At 41.5% G+C, this 27,212-nt stretch overlaps 3 protein-coding genes across 3 annotated transcripts in view; 1 reads left to right on the forward strand and 2 right to left on the reverse strand.

Annotated features, from left to right (window-relative positions):
• b4galt2 (UDP-Gal:betaGlcNAc beta 1,4- galactosyltransferase, polypeptide 2) overlaps positions 1 to 2,448 on the reverse strand; it is a 98,422-nt gene extending 95,974 nt beyond the window's left edge. The window contains exon 1 of the mRNA XM_057056124.1: positions 2,004 to 2,448. The gene's annotated coding sequence lies outside the window, so the exon portion shown is untranslated. The remainder of the gene's footprint in view (positions 1 to 2,003) is intronic.
• A 742-nt stretch (positions 2,449 to 3,190) lies between these two features.
• Positions 3,191 to 7,265, reverse strand: atp6v0b (ATPase H+ transporting V0 subunit b). Its single transcript, XM_057057088.1, has 8 exons — positions 6,972 to 7,265; positions 6,299 to 6,347; positions 5,829 to 5,912; positions 5,424 to 5,501; positions 5,223 to 5,292; positions 4,753 to 4,804; positions 4,347 to 4,537; positions 3,191 to 4,225 (listed from the first exon to the last, which is right to left on the reverse strand). The coding sequence occupies exons 1-8, from the start codon at positions 7,054 to 7,056 to the stop codon at positions 4,199 to 4,201; spliced, it is 636 nt and encodes a 211-aa protein (XP_056913068.1). The 5' UTR covers positions 7,057 to 7,265; the 3' UTR covers positions 3,191 to 4,198.
• An 8,518-nt stretch (positions 7,266 to 15,783) lies between these two features.
• On the forward strand, positions 15,784 to 26,882 carry kiss1ra (KISS1 receptor a). The gene is made up of 5 exons (XM_057057415.1): positions 15,784 to 16,628; positions 17,809 to 17,933; positions 22,975 to 23,110; positions 23,196 to 23,434; positions 23,787 to 26,882. The coding sequence occupies exons 1-5, from the start codon at positions 16,373 to 16,375 to the stop codon at positions 24,162 to 24,164; spliced, it is 1,134 nt and encodes a 377-aa protein (XP_056913395.1). The 5' UTR covers positions 15,784 to 16,372; the 3' UTR covers positions 24,165 to 26,882.
• Positions 26,883 to 27,212: the final 330 nt, after the last annotated feature.

A 27,212-nucleotide genomic window follows, 5' to 3' on the forward strand; every position in this document is an offset into this window, starting at 1 on the left:
ACAGATTAAGAGAGAGGAAATAAAAGAATAATGCTTGTTGTGAATCAGGTCATGTTTGTAGTCCCATGAAGGATTTTATGGACTACAATACCCAGCTGACTTCAAATCGATGCATTTGTGTTTTGCTGTGTTTTTTGAAGAAAAGATCCGGGGTTTAAAGGGTTACACAACACACGGCATTGGGTTTGTCATTGTTTTGTCATTCCCACAAACTTGGCCCATTTCGTTTTAAAGGACCAACTAGCCGTAAACGCATCGCAGCTCTGCGTCGCCTGACATGGAACACTGAATGGGTGAACGTCACGTCATCCGAGGAGGGAAAAAACCTGGAGCAGGTCCAGAGCAAGACTTTGGCAGTGACACAACACACTGATGAATTGCTTCAGCGGGACGAAGAAGAGGATTGGATCAGGGTTTGGTGGTTTTGGTTTACTCACTGTGCTCTGCGTCCTTTTATTCTCATCTGTGAGATTTATTTAGTGAAGTTTATTAAGTGTGTGATCGGAGGAGATGGCTAATTGGCCACACGTGGCTGTTCCACCACTGGATGTTCTACCTTTAGTTTGAAAAGAACTAGAGACGGGGATGATGCGGCGCACCCACCAAAACATGGCCAAAACCTCTGCAGGAAGGTTCGGAGAGAAAGAAGCCATTTGCTGCTCCACTTCGCTGTGCTGGAGACAACAGCAGCTTTACGGGGCAATAAAACACCCGGGAACAAAGACAAAAGACTGGGGAGGGCAGGGATTTTACACCACAGCAACAGCACACAGGAGGCTGAAAAATTGTGGTAACTGCTAAAGGCAAGATGGGAGTTAAGCAATATCCTCCACTCTGATAAACAATATCAACCAACAAACGGTTTTAACGGATGGCGGCTAATTTGTGGTTCTCTAAACCAGCCACCGTGACACCTGCAGCCACACTTGCCTGCTGTCTAGTCAGCCTCAGGACAGGTAAGAGACCGGCCAGGTTTCCGGAACAGTCGGCTAAAGCGTGCACCTGCTACACTGGCACCAGATCGGCGCCCTGGCACACTCCAGCTGCCAGGAACTCCGCAAAACGACCCTATAGCTGCATCATTCGGGATCAGGGACTAAAATATGAATAAGTTCTGATCCATTTAAGTAAGAACCCATGTGGGAGGTCGTGTTGAGCAGCTATAAGTCCTGGGGTAGTAAACTGGACAATAAGACAGTTGGTTCAACCTTCAGTGACATCATGGAGACGGTTGCTCAACTCACACTCACTCCAGATATTTATAAAGAGCTAAAATAAGCAGAACATTTTAATGACCCTCCAGCCTCAAATGTGTACACGGAGAGCGTGCCGACATTCTATTTGACAGTCAAAAATGGCTCCGGAAATCCACCAGGGCCTAACGTGAGGTCGCTTTTCTGCTGAAAACCAGCGTTGGAAGCAGAGGAACACTTGAAGGCTGCAACTCAGAAGCTAAAGTGTGGTAGTTCCAGTCTCCCTGCTGAGCCCTCCGCAGCAGAAGCCCTACGGAGCTACTGTGTAATAAATGACAGAGACGTCAGGGTGGATTACAGTCTCCGTCTTGGGCTGCAGTGTAAATGTCCAGTTAGGTTAAAGATAACGATGAAGCCCTTTCCCACTTACTCGTCTCCAGCCTTTTGCTTCCCACCGGTAAGGAGCAGCAGCTTTGCTGTGAAAGTTGGCTTTTGGAGCTGCAAAAGCTTTGAATTTATGCCAGCAGCATGGCTGGCTGTTGCCCTGGGGGTGGGGTGGGAGGGTTGGGGGTGAGTTGTAATCACGGACTGCTGTGCTGGGGGAGAACAGGGGAGGCTGAGGGAACTCCAGTATGGCGGGTGGAAGGATGCTACGAGTTTATGAGATGTGCGTGATAACAAAAGAAGAGTGGGGAGCAGCAATCATCGCCACAATACAAACACCCAACGCCCCCCACCCCCCACCTGAAATGAAAAGCTTGTTTGGAGGCAGAGGCGACAACAAAGAACAAGGCAGGATCGGACACTTACCTTGGTGATGTCAGGCATGTCCGAGCTGGAGCACCAGGGAATTTATCCCCCCCGGCAGAGTGCTGCCGTGAAAACCGTCCATCACCATTCCCACACAATAAACTCTTCTTCTTGTTCTTCTTGTTGTTGTTGTTCTTGTTGTTGTTGTTTTCTTCCAAAAGCCCAGGGCTCAGCTCGCTCCGCTGTCTGGGAGAACTATTTTCCGTTCGATTCCAGATCTATTATAAAATCAAGGAAGAGCTTCGCGTTGTGCAGCATCTTGGCGGCTACACGGCTAACGAAAGCGAATTTTACTACAAAACTGGCGAGCACGAAGACGCTAACCTAGTGATTTCTCGTTGTCCGTCATGTTTTGGTAGCGATGAAGAGCGAGCAGTGGGGAAAAGGATGCTGGGGATGAGGAGGCTGGCAGGTCCTCCGATCTGCTGCCTACGGAAGCCCGGATGTGGCTGAAAAAGGAAATCGCTTTCTTTAATCTTTTCAGTTGATCCAGAAAAGGGAGGAATAAAAACAAAAGTCGGTTTAAACATAAAAACGGACCCCGTGGCGTAATGCTGTACTTTAAAATGAATGATATTACTTATAAATTGTTGATATTTACCTCGAACAGACCACCAAAAAGTTTTAAACCACCCCGCTTCACCCCCTTTTTAAAGGATGGGTTTAACGTTAATGATGAAAAATAATGCAACCCCCTCCCCCCAAAAATTACATAAAGTAAAACAAACAAAAACAAGCATGCCGGAGTTATTTAGGCTACTTCAAATCGTTTTTATGAATCACTAGGCCCAAAAATCTTCTTCATAGTTGGTTGATATAAATGTATTTTATACTCTTCACAATCCAGATCCTGATGTCACTAAAAGCGTCTTTCACGTTTCCTCAGAAAGCCATTATCAATCCAAATAATCTACTTTAACAGTAGAAAAGTTCTAAAACTGTTGGTTTCATCAAAACCTTGAGATATTTTAAGAGGTGACCATAACCAATTTGATGTCATAATTTAGTGAAGACGTAAACCTCATTCCAAAACATCTAGTGTGGTTATCAGTTCCCCTGAAGACCAACAATAGTTTAGATTATTAATTATATCCTGATTAACTATTCATACGTAATCGGTATTTTATATTAAGGGTATATTCCGCCATCTAGTGGAAGAAGGTATATACTGCAAATAAGTACAGCAATGAAGTTGGAACTTTTTAATTTTTTTTAAGACATTAATGAAGCCATTATGACAAGCTCTCATTAAATGCACAATGTCAAAAACATGTCCATCATCACATCAACATAATGCACGTACATTACCATCTACAGTCACCACAAACCAGGTGTTTGTTACAGATCCTGATGGAACAAAGGGATCTCTGACTTCAACTTAAAGATGGACTTCCTGCTTTGATACTTTGCAAGTCCAGGTCCAGATATTTCAGTTTCTCACATAAAACAGACTCTTATCATTCATTTAAAATAGGGTAAATTACACGAGGGAAAGAGGATTTACACCATCTGCCGCTCTGACGTTTTCGCTAGAATGCGACAGCTCGACTTCAAACCAAACCTGTAAACACAAAGCTTTTTTATGGAATGTGTGAAAGCAGACAGACGTGTGAGGTCCACAGCTTGACATGGGAGCGCTGAATCGAGTGTTTGATAGCACGATGTGCGAAGATCTGAAACAAGTCTGACATAACTCACACCCTCCACGGCCAATAAGAACTTACACTACAGCAACGAGGATGCTAGCAACCGCCATGAGAAAATAAAACGCTCCTGTGAAACATTTTCCCACGTGACTCTGAAGCTTCTGGACTTTAGAAGGGACTGTTACAGGATAATGGTGACCCTGTGACCTGCCAGGTTTCCCAAAACCAGGCCGCGCTGTAGGTGTGCAGGAGACAGACCGGGCTACAGTAACAAACACAACGGAACACCATGCTTCACAAGGGGAGAAAAAAAAACAATCACATATCCGTAACTCACACACACAAATACTCTAGCGTGAAGTTTAACTCATTGTTTACCGACAGGCAGGTTTTTGTCTGGAAGGAGCAAGAGTGCTCTTGTGTGAACGATGGTTAAACTCCACAATCGGCAAATAGAGACATTTAAATAATTTATCACGTATTTACACAATAATCCATCTTAAATTCCAGCAAAGTGTTTTGTATCTTCTTGGCGGGTGGCTCCATCTTCTAGTCGCCCATCTTCACTTTTGATGTCTGCGGGAGGAGATAAAAGGGTGTTACTGCAGTTCTGCTTCACAGTGTGAAGAAATTAATAGATAAATGATTATATATGCTGCTGCAGCACCCTCTTCAGGGGGAGCCTGGGTGGTCTCACCTGCAGAATAGCCACGATCACGCCGAAGAGGCCGATGGCGCTGCCGAAGATCTCCACGATGAGGATCTTCACGAAGAGGCTGGCGTTCTGGGCGTCTGCCAGAGCCGCGCCGCTGCCAACGATGCCCACGCAGATCCCGCAGAAGAGGTTGGAGAAGCCCACGGTCAGCCCGGCGCCGAACATGGAGTAACCTGGCAGGATTGGAAACGCAGTTGGAATAATCCAAGTAAAAAAAAAAAAAAAATCACAATATTAGGATTTTTATTGGATTCCTCCAGAATGGATGCTGCCACCATCTTAAGCTGCACGCTGCCGCTTAGTGTCCCAACGGAATAAGCTCCTGCCGTGTTTTGAATTGAATTTGACTGTTTTCACCTTCGAGCTGCTGTTTCATGCGTGGGCTTACCAGCCTGGTAATTTCTTGCCCCGATGGTTTCAGGAGTCGTTCCACTGAATTCCTGCCAGACAGAAGAAGCTAGATTAGACTAAAAGAACCAACCTACGACTTTAGTGCTGGAAGCACTCTGATATCACGAACTGTTGTAGTCATGGCTGCATTTGTTAGAATTAACCTGTTAATGCAGGATGATGCACCTATTAACACCTGCGGTTCAGTCGCCTTTTGCGGTGACACTACAATTTATAGACACTAGGGGGCGGAGTTGGGCAGACAACCAATATGATGGTTTTGAGTACAATAAATATATATATATATGCTAATCTATATTTCTGCCTTGCATTAATTATCTTCCAGTGTCACAACAATGAGATAAAACTGCTATTTGTCATTATTAACACAGGGATGTCCTGTGATTAATCCGATTTAAAAGAATTTATGATGATGATGGTTCAGGGCAGATTAGAAGGAGCTCTTACCTCGGCCATGTTGCTGATCACGATGGCCATGATGATGCCATAAATGGCTACAGCTTCACAGAAGATGATGCTGCAGCGGGACAGAAACAATCATACTGAAGTTACACTGTCTGAAATGGATGCCTCTCTTCTATAAAACAGGCTGCCCGAGTCCACAAAAATCTGACCCCTGAAGCCTGAGAGAGGTGAATGACGATGTACCTGACCAAATTCTTGGTTTTGATTCGTGGAGCCTTTACGCCACCACCAATGATGCTGGAGCCAGTGATGTAGATTCCCCTGATGTGAAAAAGAAACCATGACAAGTCTCTTATGGTGGAAAAAAACAGCTGGAATTAGAGTAAATACAAAGGCTGAAGGCCAAGAAGCCAGTATAAGATTTTATTCTTAATCTAAGACACCATGAATTCCAATTCTGGTTGAACTTCAACATTTGGACCTCAGGAAGACACATGAGCTGCTCCATCAAACATACACTCATGTTCCTGTTTTCTGGTTCCACATTTACGCATCTGTTTTTCCTGAAGCTTTAAGAAAGAGGAATCTATTCCAACCTCCACTAATTCACAGTTTTATCCTTCCTGTCCCTCCTGCTGGTTTACTCACCAGGCTGCTCCGACCACAGACAGAGAAATGGCCAGGCCGATGCCCAGACAGGCCCACATGAATGGGGACGTCTCTGTCAGGAACCTGCGAGCAAAGACGCAGACAAAGTGGTCAATCACGATGCTTCAGCTCACCGTGACAAAGTGAGACACTGCAAACATTCCTGTCGTGCACCATTAAAAGAGAGCAAGAGAATCTACAACAAAATGGAAAAGAGACGGAAACTCCCCGCAGCACTAGAAGATATTACATAGAGTAGTTATTTGTGTATATTCAGCAGAGTCAATCTTACTTTCATTTTATGATATGGATTTGATGCAATCAAGGGAAATCCATCAGTTGCATACAGCCCCACACAACATTCTTGTCAATAAAGTTGATAAAATTCAGAATAATGTAACTTTTAAATTCTCACTGTGGGTCAGAAATCTAATTGATTGATTAATTGATGTATTTTCTAGTCTGCTCACCATGCCACATCAAAGCGGAATCCCAGATCAAAGATGGTATAGCATATACCTGTGGGGGGAGAGTTAATAAATGAATTTTTTTTAAAATTACGTACAAAACCCAGTCTTGGACATTTGTGCCTCTTGTGTGTTTTAGTCACGCATTAAAGTCACGGAAATCGTGATGCGTGAACTGTGGCTACGTTAGCTTAGCAACAATAACGCCACTTTAACTCGGACAAAACTAAACATCTATCATTCATAAAGAATCAAACAAAATAAAACCACAAAATGTTTTAATACGTCTTATACGGACGTCTATCAACAGTATTTATCCATTGCTTGAATCACGGATATTTCCAAACCATCGAAGCTAAGTGACATTAGCGTAATATAGCTAAGGATGCCAGCATACATACTTCATTGGGATAGTATTTGGGGTTGCCGTATAGCATTTAATGCATCATAAGGGAAAATTGTAACACCAAGTAACATTAGTATGTCTAAACTGTAAACTACGATAAGTAATAGCTAACGGCTAGCAAGCAAAACGGGAGCAACTACTTTAGCTAGTTGAATGACACGTCCTGGGCAAAACGCAAAGACATAGACTGGTTAATCTCACGTTGTAGAATAAACACCTGATTCACTGACGTCTATTCTCAACATACAAACAATCTCCATGTAATCTTACCAACGATTAATATGGTGCTCCAGAAGGCCAGAGTGACCCCGGTATACAGAATAGCGTGTCCGTTCATCATCCACTCTAGCAGCATCTATCCGGTGCTCCAGCCGGGTCAGCTAAATTTCCTTCGCACAATTTTAAACAAATCACACCAGTAACGTTATATAACGAAACGGTGCCGTTTAATGAAGCTCAATCGAGCGACAGATGTCACGGAGCAAAGGAGGAAGCTGGCTGGGGTCATATGATGCAGCTCGATTAGCATGTGACACGGCTGCGTTCGATTACTGTGGGAACACGGAAGCTTGGAACCGAACGCTCCCTCCGCGGATCGTCTACGTACAGTTCGTATAATGGACACTAGATGTCAGTATTGTCGTTATTTCAACAAAATAATTTAGCGAATATACATTGTTTACTCATTTACTTTAAGAAAACATTGAAGTCCTTGTATTATCACATAATGGGGAAGTAATATTTATCATTCTTTAGTGAAAGACTAAACAGGAGAAAAATTCAAATAAAACTTTTTTTAAAAGAAATCTCTTTGATCTGCTCCTTTAATTTGTATCTCCTTAATTTATAATTATAATCAAGAACTAATCCCAGTATAACACACACTTAGTCTGCTGTCCACAACTGACAGTAATAAAATATCTCACAGTATTTCTGTGTGATTACATAGAACCTCAACTAATCGTTTAAAGATTGAGCAGAATTTTTTGTTTCCTGTTGATTTAATTGATCTCATTCTGTTGTGGGTTTTTTTCTGTTCTGAGGGAATATTTACCAATCTGTGCCTTTTCCGGGGGTTTTGGGTTTGTTTGTTTTTTTAATTGCATAAAATCAGATGCTTGACTGCAAAATTCTGCAGGAAACAGTCCATTTATTGATTGGCTGTTTCCATAACATAAAATAGCCTTGACAAGGCATCTAAAACCCAGAGAGCAGCAGCATATGAGAGCCCCCTGCTGTAATCCAATTGAGTTTCCAAAATCAACACACATCTCTCAGCAAATGACCCAAAACCATTCAAAACAAGGAAAATAAATACATACAACCAGAGCGCAATTGCTTTAACCTGAGATTATTGTTTTCCTGAGATTATGCAGGAACAGAGCATTAAACTTTACATTTCTGAGTAGTTTTATTACAGGTTTGACAGGTACTCTTGCAAACACACAGTTTTATGATGCACCATCTCTTCTCATACCAAGAAGAAACAGTGAGGAAATTTCTCGAGATTCTTAAAAGACTCTATTATATAAAGCAGACAGAGATGGTGTCAAGATTGCCATGGTTACAGGACATTTAGCTGATAAATTGCACACATTTGTCATTGTCTAAAATGTTCACTCTTTTCCCAAGCTCTCCTTCTGTTCCCCTTTTACCTGTAAAATTGTTCCGTCCTCTGACATACGTTCACCGAGTTATGAATTTAACAACAGATTTGCAGAACAAACGCTGTGTCCTCACCTACGTGGGCTGCATCTGCCCATTTGCCTCATCTCACAGAGGCACACGGGCAAACGCAAGAGGTTAATTAAACAGACAGTGGAGAAAACAGAGTGTTCCTCCCCGAGTGCTCCAGGTCTGTAATCAGAGAGATTGGAACACATCTCCTTGTATCTGTTGCCCCATGTTCCCATGACCCTGTTATGTATTTTATTATGCTTCATGCAGGAAACATGCAATTCTGGGGAATGAGGGAACATGGAATTGACTCCTTGAGATGTACCTCAGCACCTTGTTGTTATTCAGAGCGATACCTAATGCTCTTCCTGCTCCTACGGGTACATTCTCCTGATCAGAATCATGTTAGAGCAATGTTTCACACACAGGGACGTTCATTTCTGCATATTTACAGGCCCTGATTGGGGAGAGATGGGTGATTTAAAGGTGCAAATCATCTTCACTGGGTCTCCCCGCTGCTCTCCAGACAGCCAGGATGCGTTCATTTGACTTGTTTTGTTTTATAATATTGTTCCTTTATTGTGAGGACAGAACCTTCATAATGTTTCATCTCTTTATGCACGTGCAAACTGGATGTTTGACTTCATCAGGATGCAGCTTGTTTGCTTTCTCTATTGGAGGTTTATGGATCATCTGTTCATGTTTTGGGTTTTTCTTCATTCGACTCTTTTGTTTGTCAGTGTTCATCCTCCTCCACTCCATTAGTTTATATCCTCATCTTCCTCATCTGGTTAAAGAAGAAGCTTTCCTCCTTCTCCTCAGGCTCGCCAACGTTCACTTGCGCGTTTTTTCTGTGCTTATTTACGGGATTTTATTTCACTTCACTTTTTTCTGTGACTCTACATTCACCCCCCTCATATTTGCTCTTGGTGTTTCCTTCCAACCGCTCCTGATCCTCTAAATTCAGCAGGAAGTTGACTGTACAACCCCAACACTGTTGCATGGCGTCTTTATGTGGAGAGGTGGTGGGCGGAGTCAGCCTTCCTGCAGCTGATTGGTCAGAGCGAGACGCTCCTCTTACAGTGCTTTGATCTAGACCAGCTCACTCTGGTGCTTCTGAAGGTTCTTTTGATGAGGTCATTGGACATAAAGAAAGTGATAAAGATGGTTGCTGAAGTGGAGGCTGCAGGAGAATTACTCTTATCTGATTTCTGAATCTCTTATCAGATTATTTAAGTGTTCAGCTAAAGACCATTTTGTGATATACGTTAACCTCAGTTATCTGATTATCAAGAAAACTCACTTTTTTGTCCAAATCCTCCAAACATTGGAGTATAAAGCAGCACACTGCTATCGTAGGACAGCTAACTTAGATCCAACCAGCTCAGATGGCAGAAGTCTCCATGTTCAATCACAAAAGACTGGATGTTTTGAAAAGAACAGGGAGTCTTACGCCACTACGCATATACACTGACTGCACTGAAACATGTAAACCAGAGTTTCACGATTGTTGCATTACAGACTTTTATGTAATAAGTGATGTAATGTGAAACAGAGAGCAGCAAGATGGACACCATTAAAAATTCACTGAGAAGAAATCTGTTGGCTGAAGGATCCCAATAATGTGCTGTTGCATGATTCAGAAGGTCTGTCGGATGGAACAGAACATGTGACTGGAATACCGCCAAGCCTCCAGACCGCCATCGCCGCCATAAGCCCAAGACAGAGGTCAGCCAAACGCTCCCCAGGTGCTGTACATTGACTGCACAGTGACCCCGTACACACACACACACGGGCGCACACAAACACACACGCACACACACACACACACACACACACACACACACAAACACGTATATGTGACCATTATAACACCAAATAAACACAATAAAAGTCAGTTTAGCTCAGTGGTTTGATGTTTTATGGTTTGGCTGACCTTAATTATTTGTCTTTCAGTGTTTGTGTGTTGGGGGGTGCTATCACATCTGCACAGCACTCCAGACTGATCCAGCATGATAATCCTCCTCCTCTTCGACCATTCATAGCACCGCTGTTAGGAGTCCAGATTATCACCTTTTAAAAAACTCCCCACTTCACACCAGTTCCAGCTCCAGTTCCAGTTCCAGCAAGATACTTGTGTAACTTCTACAGCAGCACTTTAAACTGCATCATTTGTTCAGCACCCCTCTCTCTGAAAGTGCTCCAGATGCACTTATGACTGCAGGCGTGGGATCACAACAACGGATCGATCAATCTGCAGGTGTTGAGTAACACCAGCAGCCAAAAATGCGAAATAAATGGCCTTGAAAGCATTTATCTGTTTTCCTCCTTCCCCTTCATGGCTGAAGGTTGGAGAGACCTTGATCAGTCGGGATTGATTAAACCAGGCTCAATAAACTGACACCATGATGTCACCATTTAGTAGCTGATTAGAGACAGAAAAGACAAGCAGGGACTCACCTCTCAGAATTAATACAAGCAGCAGATTAAGCAGCCTTGAGCTCTTTCAAACAAATTAGAATGAATCAGATAAATAAAACTCTGAGTACTTGGGCTAAATTAACAGAATACATACCGGTAATTTATGAATAAATACTTGATTAAGCCTACTTTGGTTGGAAAGCTTTATTATGTTGTGCTCATGCTAAGTTAATGTTTGCTAATTTTATATTTAAATGCACCACAAACTGTGAAGATGTAAAGTTGCTATAAATGTACAACAATACAAAATAAAGGCTAGATAAAAAATACTTCTCTCTACTTTGGTTATAAAAGGTATATTGATAACTTACAACTCTATAAATGTATAAACTGCAGGATCTCTTTTAAAATAATGAGAATTTTGTAATGCATTTTTTTGCTATGGTTTTATGTAAAAAAATTATTTTAAAATAATTTTCTGTTCAACAAAATTGTTTCCAAACTAAAAATGATTTTAAAAAACCAAACAGAGATATAATGAAGATGAAGAATGTTACATGCACCAAACATCCATTTTAGAGATGAACTTTGTATCAAAATAAACAGTTAATACAGATGATGTTAAAAAAAAAAATAAAAAAAAACTTTGGATGAAATTTTGTCTCTGTCTCATTGTCCTGACTGGTCCAACTTGTCAAATCTCAGGCTCTTTGTGTGCCTTTTAAAGACTTCACTGTTGGATGGCTTTAGAGTAGCCTTGTTGTCATCAAAGCATCTTTATTTGATGCTTTTTGAAGAATTCTTTGTTCCTGATGTCTTTCTGAGCACATTTCCATTTGAATGAGTGAATCATCCCTCTGAATGCTGGCAGCAGATTAAATGCCCCATCCAATAAGTACGGTAGTCTATTCAAAGCAGTTGTTATTTATTAATTTAGAACCTTAAGGTGTGTCTGGAGACAATAATGTCTGCCCTTTTAGCCATTTTCATTAGAATTCTGTTATCCTGAATGTCACCCTGCCGACAGCTCAGATGAAACCTTCAGCATCTCTGATATGTTCTCACAAAAACATTCAGAGCTGTAAACTGTTGCACCTGACAAGAGAGGATATTTCAGCATTTTCTTACCCTTCAAATGGTTTGATGGGGCAGATTAGAATCCACTTTGAATACCGACAGGCATCTCAATGTTGCTAAACGTCAAGCCCCAACTGATGTGAGAGTTCTTTTGTGCAGAGATTTTGTTAAAGCCTGTAGCTGATGATTATCTGTCAGCCATTAGTGAGCCAGGTTTTGCTTGGGTCGTCCATCAGGAGTTCAACTTCTCATCATCCTGGTTAATCTCCTGTCAGAGCTGCCAGGTAGAAACCTGCACATCTGCGAAATCACACTAAAGTTAAGTCACCTCTCTTGTTGCTAGGTGTTATCTGAAATAAAGATTTCTTTAAATCCATCACTCTTTAATGTTTTGAATTGACCGAATAATAGTTAGACTTATAGATGAGGAAAATCAAAACAAAACAGTTCAACAGACAAAAACATCTGTGGATAAAAAGCAGCATCGAGGCTGTTCTGGCACAGATCAGGTTTCAATGTAAAAGACAGTCCAAAACTGAAAGGTCCGAGGCATTCTGGGCTAATATAAAAAACTTGTTTCACATGGATAATCAACATGTTTCCACCTAATAAGTCTTCATCAGGATATGAGCTAAATGATTACGCGGATGTTTTATGTCATTGAGAGCCATTTAGAGTGATGATGTCAGCAAGATGGAGCAAAAAGAATGAAATACTATCGTGCACAAACATCCAAAACATCACATTAAAGATAAAAACATCAAACAATATTATCGAGACATATATTCATAAAAGTTCAGTGGTCGACTCTATCAAATGATAAGCACAATGAGAACCAAAGTCTGAGAAGCTGTTCAAGCCTTTTTTCGTGTCTCAGTCAGAGATAACAGGGTCGTTTCCGTGGAGTCGCCACTTTTAAAACCAGATTTATGCGGTGCTTTGTTGACCAGGAGTAACATTCTGAAATCTATTCTTTGAGTCACAATAAGCCAGTGCAGTGATGTTGTGGACCGCTGTACTATGGTCGTTTCCCAGTGTCAGCAACATCAGCTGCATCTGCATCTGCACAACGACGACAACAACAACAATAATACAGCATTATTGCTGTTACTATTATTGTTACTATAATAATTATAAACAATAATATTCTAAGTGCATACAGGGATGGGCGCAGAACCAATATGTTTGTTTTCACAGTTGTCAGCCAGGAAATTATTGCAGCAGTAAGTGACTTACATAGGAAAAATGTTGATGTGTAGAAGTGTTTCCTACGCAGAATTTGAATTCGATACCAAGAATTTGTCTCTTGGTATCTGTTGAAAAGGACGGCACTAATGCACAAATACACTGAAAGGGCCTCACATATTTCACATTTTCTACCTAAAAAGTACAGGTGTCTGTGTGTGTGTGTGTGTGTGTGTGTATGTGTGTGTGTGTCCGCATGTGTGTATGTTTTTTTTACTTAATGCATATTGACCACCAAAATGTGTATTCAATAGGCAAGGTGAGGACATTTTTCCAGCTGTGGGGACATTTTGAAATGTCCTTCGAAGAACTGTTTGAGGGTTAAAGCAGATTTTGAAGGTTGAGTTTGGAATAGAATTAGGTTAGTAGTGCAAGTGCAAGTGTGTGTGTGCAGTATATTCTTCTGATGCCCATATTAAAAAGGATAATGTTAATGTGTATATGGTCAAAAATACAAAAAGTAGCTAGACATTTATATTTCATTCAAATTTTATTCAGATGGCTCCATTATACTGGATGGGAATAACAATGAGTGTGAAATGTCACTCGCTGCATCAGGTGGAAATAAGCCAGAAACTCAACCTCTGACTCTTGTCTGAATCACCTTCCATCAAGATCCCTTTTATAAGTGATCGATTTGTTTGTTCCATCTTTCTGTTCTTCTCAGTGAGGAAAAAAGTTCTGAGTCAAAGCTGTTTCATCTTATCCTCATTTCCAGCCTGCTGCAGTCTACTGAGAAGGATGCTGCCATTTCCAGGGGCGACCTTCTTTTTCTAATCATGTTTTCAAATGATCTGCTAGCGTGAGCAATGTTGTTGCACAGAAATAGTTGTCTTACTTTGATCTTGTTCAGCAATTTAACAAGTAGTTTGGAGCCCAAAATGCAGTTCACATGTTGTTGCTACCAGCACTGGGGGGAGGTTCGGGTCACAGACGGTGATGCATGAAAACCATTAATAAACAGCAAGGCTATATGCAAAATGTCTCTGATGTTGAATTAATTGTAATTATTTACAGTATTTTTAACAGCATCACCAGCATCGGGTTTAGCAGCTGCTTACTTTGTCTGCTGTGGCCAAGAAACTAATATTTATTATTCATTTAGAAGACTGGAGCAACGCTAAGTGAATCCCTTACAGACACTTTCAAAAGGGCAGATCTTCACCAATGCTCAGCTACAATTGTTGTTGCTGCACCGGCACATTTATCTGTAGGCTCCTGGTGTTCCCATCTTTACTCTCATTCTGTTCCACTCCATTTCTCGTCTGCCATTCTCTATGTTTACCTCTGATCTGTCTGCTTTTTTTTCTTGTAGACGGAGCCTAGAGTTCAGGTCCTTGAGTCCCAGAATGATAAATACTCTTTTGCGGTCTACAATTCAGCTGCAATCCACCAGAGGACAGAAATGAATCGATACGTCTGACTTTATACTGAGCATGCATCATGAGTTTAAACTAGAAAGAATGCATTTGTCCCAGTTTAAACTGCTCATTTTAAATAGCACCTCCAGTGACGACGCTAGCGTGGTTATGGTTCCCTGTGGGTGGTAACCCTTTGATGCCCTGGTCATGCGCCTTCAGCACTTTGGCCTGTTGTCTGAAGACTTGGTCGTGGAGCCCTCTAGCATCCCCTGGGAGAGTGCGAGCTTACATCCCCTCAAGGTGTGCTGGAGGCTGGTATTAGGGTGTAGCAGTATTCCTCACTCCAAAACCGCTGGTGAAGGTTCTAAACATGTCCTATGCGGAGAGAATGGTGAAGCACAGCCTTTCCCATGGGATCTTCCAGATATGCCCAACTGATGTTTTGTATGACAGCTCCCCACCAGGTTGTCCAGCTTCCTTGTCGGCTTTGCGGCACTTCCTCCATCCTCATCACCTGTACCACCACCTCCTCCTGTCTCTCTCTGCATCTTGCCCAGAACCGTGGCACTTCTCCCCACCCTGGCCTGCTCTTCCTGCCAGGGATTCTGCTGGATTCTAATCTTATGATGTTCGAGATGGATTGGTCAAACTCATTGTGGACGTTCTACCTCCAGCCTGTTCCCTACAGTCTGCCTGTCTCAACTCGAGGAAGATTTGGTCTTGCATAAAAATTTACACATACCTTTACAGATAAATAGAATTAGCATACACCCATTTGTGCACCATAATTGTGCAGGTCTCTGCCTGAAAGTAAACTGGTATAGTAGGCAGACGTCAGTCTAGATTGACACAAGACCTGCACTCATTGCCTGTACATCCTCAAATGTAGCTGTTCACCTGCTATTTTATTTATAATGTATGGTTTTCATTGTCACAGCTGCACACTGGCCGGTATGGCTGTGCCATCACATCGAAAAAAAATGTGGAACCCTCAAAACCAAGATGGCCACTGTGATAGTTCAGTTTTTAATGCACGTGTATTATTGTTTACATTTATCTCTTACTATCAAGCCTGGAGGCAAGTGTTTCATTTCTTTTGCAAACTCCTTCCGTTCAGAAGCACTGTGGCACCGTTGCTAGGAGACCCAATCATGCCGTATCCCACGTGCATTGAGTTACTCTCAATGCATGCGTGTATGTGTGTGCCTGTGCGTGCCTTTCCTCTCTCCCTCTCTCAGCTGCATCTCTCCTCTCTCTCTCTCTCTCTCTCTAAAACTATAAAGCTGCCGGCATCTCCTCGCTCTGGCCACATTCTGCTCAGGAAAAGTCAACGTTTTCTTACCATCACACTGCCTCCACACTCAGCCACTCTAATGGAGCTCTAATGGACAATGTTTGAGATTTTTCAGGAAAAAACAAAACTCTCATCTTCTGGTGGAAAAAGTGAGCGAGTGAAGAGACCCGGAGAGGGGGGAAAAAAGGAAGCTGCAGGTGGATTGTTGTCAATGTTTTTTTTTTGGGAGAGGCTGGCTTCCCAAGAGATGTACTGACAGTGAGATTTATGCTCTTGGCAGTTCTTTAAAAAAGAAGAGCAGAGCGTATGCTTTCATTTCCTTTTACTCTTCTGCGTTGTCTTCATTGAAGCACTCGTAATCACACCCAGCTCACAGCCTGGCACACTCACATCATTATCTGTCTCTTCTTTTCATGACTTTACTGGAGCTTCATTTGAAACTCATCATATCCCATTCTCATCATTCCCATCCAACGTCCCCATTTTAAAGCAGGTCACTCACACCCCCCAGAGGCTCAGGCTGACATTAATTTCGCCGCACCTTTTACCTCCTCTTCACCTTCTTCCCTCACCTCTGCCACAATCGCCCCATCGCCATGTACTCGTCCGAGGATTCCTGGAACTCCACTGAACATCTTTGGGTGAATGGATCTGAAGTGAACTTGTCTCTGGGGAGACACGGGGAGGGTGAAAAAGACGAGGGAGGGGGACAGCACCCCTTCCTCACAGACGCCTGGCTGGTCCCCCTCTTCTTCTGCCTTATCATGCTGGTCGGACTGGTTGGCAACTCACTGGTCATTTACGTCATTTCTAAACACAGACAGATGAGGACGGCCACCAACTTCTACATTGGTGAGCTTTGTGTGTGTGTGTATGTGCTTTTCTAACAGTTTGAGACAAAGATTAAAGCACAACCGGGAGTTTGATAAAGACTGCGATGAAATCCCTCTTCAAACATCCACTTCAAATATCCTCACTGTATCCTACACATGTTTAATTTATGTTTCTAACGCTTTAATCTTTGCAGTTTTGCTTCTTCTCATGCCAACATTGGGTTGATAAACCTTCAGGGGTTTAATAGAAGCACTGGATAATTTAATTTATAGCCATTTATAGCCTCAGTTTAACAGCGGAAAACCAGCAGAAGAACATTTGCCTTTTTGTGTTGTTAACATTTGTGCAATGTTGTGTGTCAAATGTAAAAACGCTGAAATCATTCTTGTTGCGGTCAAGGTCACGGCATCTGATTGGCGATTGGATGCCAAGTGTTGTGTTACAACCACAAAGATTATTTGTCAAAGTAATGCATTTCAAACAAAAAAGGCTCCGTGCCACATACATGTGTAGGTGCAGATCTAATTTCTGCAGGCAGAGCAAAAGCCATGTTCATCGCTGTTCTATTACCTGCAGTATGTGACATGAATTTGATCCTGCTGAAGGTCTTACATCCCAGAGCACCAGCATTGTTTAATATTCTGCACTTTACATTTGCACCTGAACCAGCTGCTCACCCTTTCAAAATAATGCTGCTGCCCCTTTAATGTGATGAGATTTGCTGGCAATACATAAAGTACCATGTGTGCAAATGACTGATGACGTAAGAAGAAGAAGAAGGAACACATTAGGCTTTAAAAATCTGAATTAAAAATCAACAACTGCTCTTTCAAATAGGCAACAGGCATTAAAGGCACATCTTTATTAGCATGCTCCTGATGCATCAGTACAACATAATGTAGCTATTGAATAAATCATGCAATAAAATGTACCATTGAAGATAAAGTGAAAATATTTTTAATGAAGTGTGGTAAACTTCATATACAGACCATTACATTTCATTTAAAACATAAACACAATAACAATGACTATATTTATATACTGTAAAATGTTATGTTAAAGCATAAAGCTGATGGTACAGATGGTTTTTGCTGAATTGTAGTGCCATTTTCTATTTAAATCATAATATAGCGTACCCTAGCCATCTGTAAATGTAAACAGCATTGCTTCTTCTGTGTGATGTTTGTTATCTCTGCAGCAAACCTGGCCGCCACTGACATCATCTTCTTGGTTTGCTGCGTCCCCTTCACCGCCACCCTCTACCCTCTGCCGGGATGGATCTTCGGCAACTTCATGTGCAAATTTGTGGCCTTTCTCCAGCAGGTAAAAAACTGCAGATCTCATTATGGGTACATTCGTCCTGGTCTGTAAATCTGATTACAGGCCAAATACCACTTTACGTTGATGGATTTGCTCCTAAATCACATCTACCAATTTCATTCCGTTAACTTTGCAATGTGGTGACATTTAGGAAGTTTACAGTCAGGAACTCTTACCTAAGCAGCAAGTTGTGCTGTCTCTGAATTGTGTGACATTAAAAAATTGTCTGACCTTTTTACAGGAAAACAGAAAGAGTAAACTTTTAGAGAAAGCTATAATGAACTATTGCCACCTTTAGTGCTCTTGTTTATTTAGAAAACTGAAAGTTTGTGGCGCTGACCTTCATGCACGCTGCAGTAAACATCAAAATTCAGCAAAGACAATATAACACAACTGTCATAGGCTTACACAATGACAATGATTTTGTACAGTGCAGGAGTTGTATGATGTCATGTTCCATCTTATTGTACCTGGAGCTGGGACCTCATGTGTGATTGTGTTTGTGGAGATAGTTGGTGGCCGGTACCTGAGCTGGCAGGGAGACTTTTGAATGCTTGGTGTTCAAACCTCAAGGTGAATGCCTGTACAGGTATATTTGTTCGCATTTACAAGTCAAGAGGGACGCTAGCACCTGTCGGTCATCAAAAGAATAGCGTACTGTATATAGTGGACGTATATAGTCAACATAGAGGAAAAACCCCACATACTGTACTTAAACGATAAGGCTGGAAAGACACACTTGTCACTGTTTAATGGGAGGTGCTGCTCGGCCAGAACACTGAACAATTTGTGGATACACTCATCAGGCGTGGTTACATTGGCTCCATGGACCACTATGTCAGGGTGTAAAGGTACCTGAAAGTTTCCCTGGTGGAGGTCCAGTTGAACAATGACTGTTGCTCAATGAAAATAAGGTGTGAGCTCCTCTGTCATTAGCAAAGGCTAACAGCATGGTATTATGGCTTTATTTACTACTCTGAAGTCCACCACTCTTTTTCTTTGCAAGTACCAGGCTGGATATTCATAGTGGCACATCTGCCTGCTCAGTGATATTGGTGACGACCATGTGTTCAACAAAGTGGATGGAGCACGGGAGCCATTTTAGTGTCCACCAGTGGCTGATGGGCGATGCCTGTTAGCATCCCAGTGCATTGAACATCCATAAGATGCTAGTAGGTAAAGCATACTTGGAACATCACAACCAAATTATGTCAGAAGTGCAAGCTGGAGCTTTGGATCTTCACTTTTGGCAGCAGTAGTTCATTCCATAGGGTTCTGAGCTGAGAGGCGGAGGGTTGCTGGATGAAGCCCTGTTGCACACAAAGGATCAGAGTTGTAAAGGTGTCAGCATACCTCCAGAACACTGCTGCAGTACCCTTGAGCTGCAATTAGGGCCCTGTGATGAGCTGGCGACTCATCCAGGGGTGAACAAGTGGGCAAGAAAAGGAAATGACAAACATTATGATTACTTCAGGTTTTAATAATCAGGAGTTTGACATCTCACACTGAATGCTGGTATTTTTTACTGACCTAGAACCAATACGTAGCAGCCGTGGTGACATTTGTAGCAACCAGTCACATTAAACATGTGAAAAAGTGTTGCAGTCGGATAGGATCTCATCATCAGATATGTGGAATGTCACAGACTGCAAGTAACATTATATATTCACATCTCGATGCCACAAAGCACTGCTTCACACACATTATTTATAAATGGCACTGAGGGATGATGAATGATTCCATGAAAATCTGCTGAAAAGACAAAGAGGATTAGTGCAGTTTATCATCCATGAATGAATAAATGCTGATCATAACACAAATATGAAAAAAGGAATCAAGTAGAAGCCTAGTTTTTGGTAAACGTTTGATTGAAGCATGCATGTGAATGAAAAAAGGTGAGGAACATAAAAAATAATAATTTTTAAAGGAACAGTGATTCCAGGTGATGGATTCATTCATTTTCAGTTTGTAGCATGAAGCGCCACGGGTGCCTAACATGATTGGAACAAAACAGCCGTTGTGTTTCAGGGTCACAGTTTATTAATGAAGGCTCATTTTGTATTCACACAAGGCTTAGTGGCTCCTTAATTTGACACATTTGTCCCGCGAGAAGAGCCCAGCATCCACGCGAGAAGTCATGATTAAATTAAGGCACACGTGTTTTTAATTGGTCATTTTCCCATCTTCACAATTTAAAGGCCTCACACTAATGGTTAGTTCATGGTGTTGCGTTTTCTTCTTCGATGAGGTGTGCGTGTGTAAGTGAGCTTCATGTTTCTGGACATTCTTAATCTCAAAATGCTCAGCCCATATGCAGGGCACTAGAATGCTTTAGGCATGCTCTCATATTGCAACCCAGTCAGATGATTATGAGAATTTTATTTTATCACCCTCTGTTTGGAGGATTAACACTTGTATTTCCACGCCGCAGCCTTCTCTGCACATTGACATGCATACATCCACTCATTGCTGTTCCAGTCTAATTAAAATTCTGCTTGCCTAACACCTGCTTAAAGTGAACAAACATCTACATCCTGTCACCTGCATCAGTCTTCTTGAATTCAATTTATATGTAAAGTAAGAAAAGGGTATGACATAAATATAATTACCACAAATTCCACACTATAGAGCGCACCTGACTATAAGCCTCATCGCCCAATTTTCATAAAATTAAAGGAAAAAATAGACATTTAAGTCACACATGACTATAGGCTGCAGGTGGTCACTTTGAAACATAAGATTTTTATGGTTCAGATTATTTTAAATGTTTAATTACTAAACAGTGCAGTAACTCACTTGTAAAATCACGTTACAGTAACACGCCATTTAAAAAATACCAAGCCTACCAGCTGTTTTTGTTAGCCTTTACCTTAAAAGCAGCATTGTAAGCATCTTTAAGCGCTGTCTTGCTCTTGCTCTGCTCAAGCGTTCTCTGGTGGCTGCTTGGCTGTAAATATCCATTTAAATTCAGAAAACTGTATTTATCCCGGTGGGGTGAATGAGGAAATCACAAAAATCCATAAATAAGCTTCATCGCACTTTAAGCCGGAAAGGTCAAAGCGTGGGGAAAAAAGAGCAGCTTATAGTAGGGAATTTACAGTCATTTAGCAGTGTGTCCTCTGCTCAATCTACACTTTCATAAAATACTGCTAATGCGTCAAGTCTTCTCTGAAACATCCAAGCTTTTGAGGAGGGTCTTATTTTAGATGCACAAGACATCCTGACTGTCATGAAGCTCGTTTCCACGCTGGCCCTATATCTGAACTCTGCATAACCCCTCCCTGCGACGCCTCAAACCTCTGGAGGGTAATGGTTACAGGCGCCACTGTCTTAGATAAGAGACGGCTGGAGAAGGAACATATACAGACGAGAGGGGCAAAATTAGATTGTACTTAGAAGAGAGAATGGAAGCAATTTCTGACCTTTTATTTCTCATCTGTCTGCATCACATGCACATGCACATGAACACTGCTCTCTTCTGCTCAGGTTACTTTTTACTTTGCTGTCTAATGACTGCAAAGACTCATTTTTTCAATGTTTTATTCATGGTTTTGTTTAAAATTATTTTAACCTTTACCAGCATGAATGGATGAGAACATTTTCCAAGATTTTACCCGGCCATCAACTAGCCAGTCGGCACTTCTGCTAAAAGAACAGCTTTTGAATAGCTTTTCAATATAGTATCCACTATACATGAGCGGGTTAAAAAGCAAATAGAGCAAATAGAACATGGGCAGCATATAGCCTCTTTTATGCTGCCCATGTTCTATTTGCTCAGTGTAAGGCCTCATCTGAAAAGATCGAGAGCTCATCAGCAATGACCTCAGATGTTAGACAGTGTTGCTGAAACACAGACAACAAGATGCTCTGAATTTTTTCTTGAATATCTACAAGGTTGGCTGCGCAGGACAACTATATTAGAGGGGCTCAACTATGCCTAAAATAACTCTTGGGCTTATTTTCTTTTGTTTCTGTAAAAACGACCCAATCTGCTCGGTCAGTTTGATTTGATTGCATCAAATTCTCCTGGCCAGACGTACTCTTTACGAATGAAAGTTCCCCACTGAGGTGTGTAATATTTAACATTCAGCACTTAATCCCAAAAACAGTGATTAAGACCAGAAGATAACTAATTCAAGCATACCCACAGTAAAGGTTCAAAGATCTCATCACTTTTCCCCCTAATGTGTTATTTTGCAACCTTGTGCAAAATCTTTGAAAATTCAAAACACACTTAATCTATGATCAATCTACACTCCACAGAATGAATTGACAGGGGAGAAAAAACAGAATTTTCAGGTAATTAGCACATTTATTTTAAGAAACAAAACAAAATACATTGGCAGCAACAACAGCCTCCAGCTCTCGTTTCGTTCACCTGTATTTACTGATATTCTGTTATTGTGATCCCTTAGTCTTGTCTGAACTCCTATTTGGTTTAGATCAGCGACAGTAAGGAGTATAGGTTACGTCTGTCTTTTGCTCCACTGAGCTCAACTCTGAACAGCCTCACTGTTCCAGCCGCTGAAAACGTCCTCACAGCACGATGTCAGGAATGTACTAACACTTAGAAAAAGGCCCAGACATTGAAAGAATGTCTAAGAGTCCTCCAGATGGGCTTTCGGGCATCTTTTCCTGACCTTAATAGATCTTTCTCCTATTTGTACACAGGATCTCTTGAGCTCAGCCAAAGTGACCATTACACAGCTTATGTAGACAGGTGTGTCTTCCAGGTCATGTCCAATCAACTGAATTTATTACATGATTCAGGGTCTGAATGCATATGTCAACAGATTTTTTTATAAATACAATTTTAAAACCCCTTATTTTCATATTGTGATTCTGCAGCATTGATGAGGGGATATTTACATCAATAGTTCCCTAATTTAGCATAAGACCCCAAAATAAAACCCAAATAACAAAAAATGGTATAAACTCTGCGCATCTAATCTATAATTAATTACAGTTAGCTACTTTAACCCTAACCCTTACCCTACTCTCTTATGTTGTTATTGATATACGTTGTGTATTTCTTCTGTGACAGGTGACAGTCCAAGCTACGTGTATCACTCTAACCGCGATGAGTGGAGACCGCTGTTATGCCACAGTCTACCCGCTGAAATCGCTCCGCCACCGCACCCCAAAAGTGGCCATGATTGTTAGCATCTGCATTTGGATTGGTGTGTTTTTTGAATTTCATAAAAACACTGCAATTATTGTCAATATTTTGCATGCCAATTCTGCTTAAACATCTCGTATCTCCAGGGTCCCTCATCCTGTCCACCCCAGTTTTAGTGTACCAGCGTCTCGAGGAGGGTTACTGGTATGGGCCGAGGCAATACTGCATGGAGAGATTTCCTTCGAAAACACACGAGAGAGCTTTCATCCTCTACCAATTCATAGCTGCCTACCTGCTGCCCGTCCTCACTATTTCCTTCTGCTACTCGCTGATGGTAAAGAGAGTGGGCCAGCCCACTGTGGAACCAGTGGACAATAACTATCAGGTCTGGTTTTGTCTCTGTTTGCTTTAGTAATACTCAATATCCACATGAATGTGTGGTTCAATTTCACTCTGCAATTGCTAAACACCATTTTTGAAGCTATTATGAGTTTGTTTCTGGATTCAATACAGCCTGTCAGACCTAAACATTAGCGCTATGCTAGGCTAATCTGGCTGAAGACTTTCTCAGGATTGTCTGGGTTGATTCACAAGCACACATTTATGTATAAAGGCTTAATTTTTGATTTTTCCCTGCTAGATTTAGCATCAACAAAATGTTGATACTATGTGCATCTTAGCAATGGAGTATTTCAGTAGTTAGCACTTGATATTAATGAAACTGTTCTCCCATACAGGTTAATCTCCTTTCTGAAAGAACCATTAGCATCAGGAGCAAAGTCTCAAAGATGGTGGTCGTAATCGTCCTCCTCTTCGCCATCTGCTGGGGTCCCATCCAGATCTTTGTCCTCTTTCAGTCTTTCTCTACAAACTATCAGCCCAACTACACAACCTACAAGATCAAGACGTGGGCCAACTGCATGTCTTACGCCAACTCTTCTGTTAATCCCATAGTTTACGGCTTCATGGGCACCACCTTCCAAAAATCCTTCAGGAAAACTTTCCCGTTTCTGTTCAAGCACAAGGTCAGAGACAGCAGCATGGCTTCAAGGACAGCCAATGCTGAGATCAAGTTCGTGGCTGCAGAGGAGCGCAACAACAATGCAGTACATTAAATGTGTCGACAAAAATCTATGAATAATGAGTATTTTATTGGGATTCCCAATTGGGCTTTGTGGAAGGTTTCTGAGAGGGAAGAGAGGGCTGTTGGCTGACACATTCATAGCTAATTTAATGAACAAAACTGAATGAAATCACTATTGAAATAATATAGGCAAACAGATTGAATACAGATGGGTTTTAGAAGTGTTTGGCATGATTTCCTGTTTATTCATCTGCCAAGATTGGCCACCACTGACATAAACCATCACTTCCTGGGCTGCCAAACCTGCGAGCCAAACAGCCACCAACGGAGAGAAGTCAGACGTGGGATGTTAAAAGACGAACATTGGTGGAACATTTTGGCTGAGAGCTGTAGGCGCTTGGCTATAAAATCGCAGCTGATGATATCACATAGTCTGAGACACATTAGGATGGAGACACATCAGCCAGAGCCGAGTCGACAAGAGGAATCTCTGAAAAGGCAACAGCAGACGAGCACCGAAGGTGGAAATAGCCTGAATACGCCACTCAAAAAGCGAAGCTTAAAGCCATTATTGAACACTTCATCACAGCTTTGATTATCTTAAGTCGAACTACATTTCTCCCTTAATTGTCTTGAAAAATTGCGTTTGTTGGATTATAGGCAGAGTCAATCTACCTCCCGCTAGGTGGCCACTTACGTCACACCACAACAATCCATAAAGGACTCATCAAGCAAGGCTAAATCAACAGCAGCGAGAGAAAACTTTAAGCGCCATTAAACTTGTCTGTGAATCAGCATCCCGGAGGTCTCTGCGGCATTCCAAAACATACTTTGCCGTCGTTCGTTGGGTTCCTACTGGTTGCTACCGCTCAGAGCACTTGTGGGAAGCTTCTGGTTCCAGGTCAATGAAATGTAAATGTTAATGCAGCACATGTATAGATCACTCAGCTCGCCGTCCACATGCGCTTGTAAAACAATTCACAACCCAGCTGTTAGGGGGTGACAAGGGTGCCGTTAGTTGATAACAGCTCCGAAAATCGGAGGCCTCCTCACTGTCGCATTTTAAAACTCTCCTTAAAACCCAAATCTTGTCCTTGGTTTTTCACACCACGTATGTTGTTGATTCTGTGCGCATGTATATTTTATCTGGGTTGGACAGTCTATTTTTATTTATTTATTTATATATATTCCCTTCAGGGCGAAGGGAGAGGAAGTTGCTGGAGCCTATCCCAGCTGCACATATGTGAAGGCAGGGGACACCCCTGAATGAGTCGCCAGCTCACCACTAGGATTTATGTGAGCATTTGGAAACCTTGCTCAAGGGTACCTCGGCAGTTAAGGTTTCCTTCCTTTCCTTCCTTCACCTCTCCGTAAGGGTACAAGAACGCCTTCCATGTATGTCTGCACTGGGGCTCAAACCCAGAACCCTCCGTTTCTCAGCCCAGTCCCCAACAGACTGAGATCAATATTTTATTATATTTTCTGTTGTTTCTGTTTTATTGTACAGCACTTTGGAAACCTTTCTGTTTATCTAAAATTGCGCTTTATAAATAAGATGGACTGGATAATGAAAGGTGAATATGTGCTGTTATTGTAAAATGATTGTCATTTGACCTGGAATATTCGCTAAAACATTACTCTGTTTTTCATGAAATGCTTTAATGTTTTGGTTCGACAAAACTGTGTTCTAAGGTTGCTAAAGTATTGATTAGCTTTGCAAGCTCACCCTAGCCTATATAATCAAATACACTCATGTACAATTTGTGCAACTTCAGGATAAAAGAGTTGTTGTGCCAGGACTGAAATAGATGGCATCAAACAGGCGGCGAAGTAGCTATGATTGGTTTCATGATCAGTAAGGTTTACAAATACGTATTACAACACAGTTTTTTGGGGTAGTTAGCCATTCAAGTGCTTCATTTTCTTTTTGCCAACTTGGAATTTCTACATCCAAGGCTTTTACTGAAGCAACATTCATGAAAATTGCTCCTGTGGCCTTACTTTTCACTTTATTTTATAAGTGAATAGTAACATTTAGAGAATGTGTTCCTATTTGCGCAGAGCCAGTCTATTATGTTGTTTATTTTTGTGATGTTTCCTCTCTTATTGTCATAAGTCACGAAAAACAGGCACAAGGGGAGTTTTTAAATATATCACGTCAATAACTGTTCCAGTATTGATTTTTTTGTGAAAGACTGTGTTGACTGTTGATGTTGTGTGTAACATTACAAATGATGTCTATTACTATTATTGTACAAACAAACATCAACAACTGTCACCTTTTTTGCTGAGCTTTTACCTCTTGTGTCGCAACTTACATTTAAAAACGGTCACAAGTTTCTTTCTTTCTTTCTTTCTTTCTTTCTTTCTTTCTTTCTTTCTTTCTTTCTTTCTTTCTTTCTTTCTTTCTTTCTTTCTTTCTTTCCACCAGATATGATAAACCTCTGAACCAGAGCCAGTGTTGATATTTCTATTGTGTCCATCATTGAACATTCACACCTTGGGCAACAAATGCTGTTGATTTTGCCCCACACTGTGTATCCAGCTGCTATTCCCTTGTAATGGAGATTGTGGTCATTGTGAAACACACTTGTATGAGCTTGTCAGGCAAATAATTTGCCCTGTAGCCTGTTTTTAAGGCTTTTCATGGCTATTCCAATAACCTTGAGGGTTTCCATTTCCAGTCCATTTGTGTCACTGAGACATGTTTCTAATAAATATATCCAATTAATCCACAGGAAAAACAGAAGGAGTGTTGCTTAATTAATCAGGCCAATCACGTCAGTATGCAATCTGTGAAAGTGAATTATGCAGCTATATTTGACCTGATAACTTGTCAGCTGGTAAAAACTATTTGCGGTTGGGCTGATGTGGCACAACATTTCCCAGTCTGGTCCAGTATAAGAATTCAAATCAACAATCAGATAATGACTAGAATGATTTAATCTCCTTTTTATAATCAGTGGTTTCACAGATGAAGTAATTAAACCACTTACAACTGTGTAAGGTGCCATCCAAGCTTTACAAAGGAAGGGTATCGGTAACTACTAGTTACTAGTTCTTGAGAGAACTTTACAGC

The sequence above is a fragment of the Takifugu flavidus genome, chromosome 15 (genome assembly GCF_003711565.1).
Source record: "Takifugu flavidus isolate HTHZ2018 chromosome 15, ASM371156v2, whole genome shotgun sequence".
Classification (NCBI taxonomy): Eukaryota; Metazoa; Chordata; class Actinopteri; order Tetraodontiformes; family Tetraodontidae; genus Takifugu; species Takifugu flavidus.